Consider the following 3,117-nt stretch of genomic DNA (forward strand, 5'->3'; position numbering starts at 1 on the left):
AAAATGAATTGGTGAATGGATAAATAATGATCCATTTGCTTACCGGACTTTTCCTTTAATATATTAGGCTAAAGATTTCAAATCTGCAGTTTACTTTGCTCTCACAGAGACTAATGACCAATTCAAATATGCGGCCCCTGTATGAACTCCAGAGGTTGCGTCCTCTTGTAGTTTCTAACTATTTAAAAAATGTTATTTTCTTAAAAAGGCAGACAAATTGCTTGTCATGGTGCTGTGAACTAAGAATTTACTACGGTAACAACATTCCAGAATGTTTACCCAAAGAGATCATATTTGTTGTCAGAGCCTCTGGTGGATGGGACCTAATGAAACCACACCTCTACCTTTATTTGGTTTTTTTCCCCTGTTTTCTTCCACAACACAGCATCCCATGTCACACATGTAGTCAGCTTCCTGAAAGTTGAAGAAGTCACAGGTGACGCCCGGACTTGAAAACCATACCGGAAGCTCAAAAGGAGCAGGTCTTAAGGTAAGGTAATAATTTGCCCTATTGATTTTAAGTTGTGGTGACTTTGATAAAAGCAAATACATTTTATGTTTATATAAAAAGGCTTTTATATAAGTTGACTTTGGATCAACTGATGTTTAGAAATATAAATGCACTTTGTCTTTACAGGCTGAAACTGAAATAGGAAGAGTTGCAAAACCAGCATGACATTAAAAGTGAAGTTGGGGATTTTCCTGTTGTCCGTAGCTTCTCTTTCTTTGCTTTGGAGGTCAGATTTCACTCAGCGGCTTCAGCTTCGATACAATGACACTTGTCCCTGTGAGGTCTGCTTTTCTAGCCATCATACGATGCTGAATCATCATCTGCGACGTTCTGTTAAACCATTTCTGTCTGCTAACACCAGTGTATCAGAAGAAACCTTTCAGTGGTGGAAGGTAAGGTTATAAATGTCTCTATATGTCTTCAAACGTTTTAAAAGAAGTGTGCCATTCTTGTCACTTTAGTAATCTGAAAATTACAAAATGTCTTTGCTTTTTGTTTCAGCGCTTACAAAAGGAAAAACACAAATTTACTTATTTTAAATCCACGTTGGACAAGCTGTTTAAGATCATTTCCCCCATTCCTGATCTTATAAAACCCAGCCCTGACAAATGCAGGACTTGTGCTGTGGTGGGAAACTCTGTCAATTTGAAAGGATCCCATTACGGACCTTTAATAGATTTCCAAGATATCGTCATAAGGTAAATTTCAAGATCTTAAGAAAAAGAAGTTTCCAAATATTGACAGTTAAATATATTTGTCCTTTTGGACTGTTTAGAATGAACTATGCAAAAATAAAAGGCTATGAAGAAGATGTTGGGACCAGAACGACTCATCATGTCATGTATCCAGAGAGCGCCGTGGATTTAGACAACTCAACTCATCTTGTGCTGTTTCCGTTCAAAGTGTTGGATCTTCAGTGGGTCATGAAGGCCATTACAATGGGATTTTATGGAAGGTGAGTCACATTATTGGCTTTATTCGAAACTTTATGGTCTTAAATATTTCTATATATTCAAACCTAATTACTCATACTGTAATTATTCCAACATATACCTGCATGTGTTAACGCCTCTTAGAATTTTTTTAATGTAAAAATTACACAATTCCATATTTTTATATTATATATGATATATTTTTATAATATATTATATTTTTTGTTATTTTATAAAGTTACTCAAATTTTTATTCAATAAAGGTATAAACACTGACGTAAACATTATTTTTTGTGGCAATCTGGTTCAAATAAAAAGCTAAAAAATAACCCAATTCATTTCTATCCGTTGCTACCGCTAGAGGAAAGCTAGCCTGCCACACTTAAAACAAACGACTCACCCATTTATTTTTTATTTGGCTCCGTAACTTTAAGATACCTGCCAGTACAGTTCTGATAAAGGTTAGCTTAGCTTTCATCCAATTGGGCAAAAGGTTACCCTCTAAGACACAGCCCTTCCTCATTTGCATAATGAGGCAGAAATGCAAACAGAAATGCAAAAAAGATGGGCAGAAATAAATGGCATAGAAGAAATAAATAGGTTAAAAAATAAAAAGGAAGAATAAAACAGACAAAAATATTATAACATGCACATAAATTAATACTTAAAAAGTAATTAATAGTGTGGAAGATTATAACAGACAATAAATAAGGTAATCATTGCAAAGTCGAATAAATAAAGAAGCTCATTAAACGAGATGTATATATTTATATCTCACTGTATAATTTTAGTTTCTACCTACATTATTTCTTTATTGTATTTTTGGTGGCAAGTATTTATTTATTTATTGATCATTTATTTCTGTATTTTTAAATATGGTAGAGCTGGTCCTCCATATATAGACATCAAAAAACAAACAAGAATATATAAATATATTTAAAGAATACAGGAGATTTTTTTTTTCTTGTACAAATGAAAGGGTAAATGCTCTGATCATTCCACTAAATTATTTTACCAGTTTTTCGCAAAACAGTTTATACAGTCAATGCATACATAAAATAATTAGACTTGCTGCCCAAAAATGTTTTATTTTATATTCTGGTACTTGCTGTTTTTAACCCATAAAGAACACTCTTAACTCTGAACTGCTGTCACTAACCAACCCCTACTGGTAGCACGATCTGTAGCACCAGCTCAACCACTATTTGGCTCTTCCTCGATTGTACTTTACAAAAAAGATGTAAATTACTCTTTTCTCTCCTTTATTATATGAAAAGTACTAAACTACCATGTGTAAAATGTTAAATATTTTATATTTTTTATATATAATATATTTTCTGAGAGAGTAAATGCGTTTACATCCTTTGTTTTATCACTTGTCTCTCCCCGGAAATAAGATCCTACCATATTTCCAGCAGCTAACACTTTCCGCTTTAGATTTATACATAAATGTTGTAGTTTTTTTTGTTTTGTTTTTCTTCTTTGCCTTCTTTTGTATTTATGGTTAATAGTGCATAGTCTATGAAAGAAAAACAGTCTCATTGGAAACTGCCTTTTTTTAACACCGAATTTTAAACACTGACTTTTTTTAGACATTGAATTCCTTACACTCAATTTTTATCTGGTAAAAATTCAGCTGCAAAAAATTCAAATGCAGAAATTCAGCTGCAAAAA

At 32.8% G+C, this 3,117-nt stretch overlaps 1 protein-coding gene across 1 annotated transcript in view; it reads left to right on the forward strand.

Annotated features, from left to right (window-relative positions):
* The first annotated feature begins 409 nt into the window (after positions 1–409).
* LOC107081837 (CMP-N-acetylneuraminate-beta-galactosamide-alpha-2,3-sialyltransferase 1-like) overlaps positions 410–3,117 on the forward strand; it is a 27,863-nt gene continuing 25,155 nt past the window's right edge. The window contains exons 1-4 of the mRNA XM_015370155.1: positions 410–490; positions 638–903; positions 1,013–1,209; positions 1,287–1,466. Of these exons, the coding sequence (XP_015225641.1) occupies positions 673–903; positions 1,013–1,209; positions 1,287–1,466 (608 nt within the window). The 5' untranslated portion in view covers positions 410–490; positions 638–672. The remainder of the gene's footprint in view (positions 491–637; positions 904–1,012; positions 1,210–1,286; positions 1,467–3,117) is intronic.

This window comes from Cyprinodon variegatus, unplaced genomic scaffold (genome assembly GCF_000732505.1).
Source record: "Cyprinodon variegatus isolate N-32 unplaced genomic scaffold, C_variegatus-1.0 Scaffold42, whole genome shotgun sequence".
Lineage (NCBI taxonomy): Eukaryota > Metazoa > Chordata > Actinopteri > Cyprinodontiformes > Cyprinodontidae > Cyprinodon > Cyprinodon variegatus.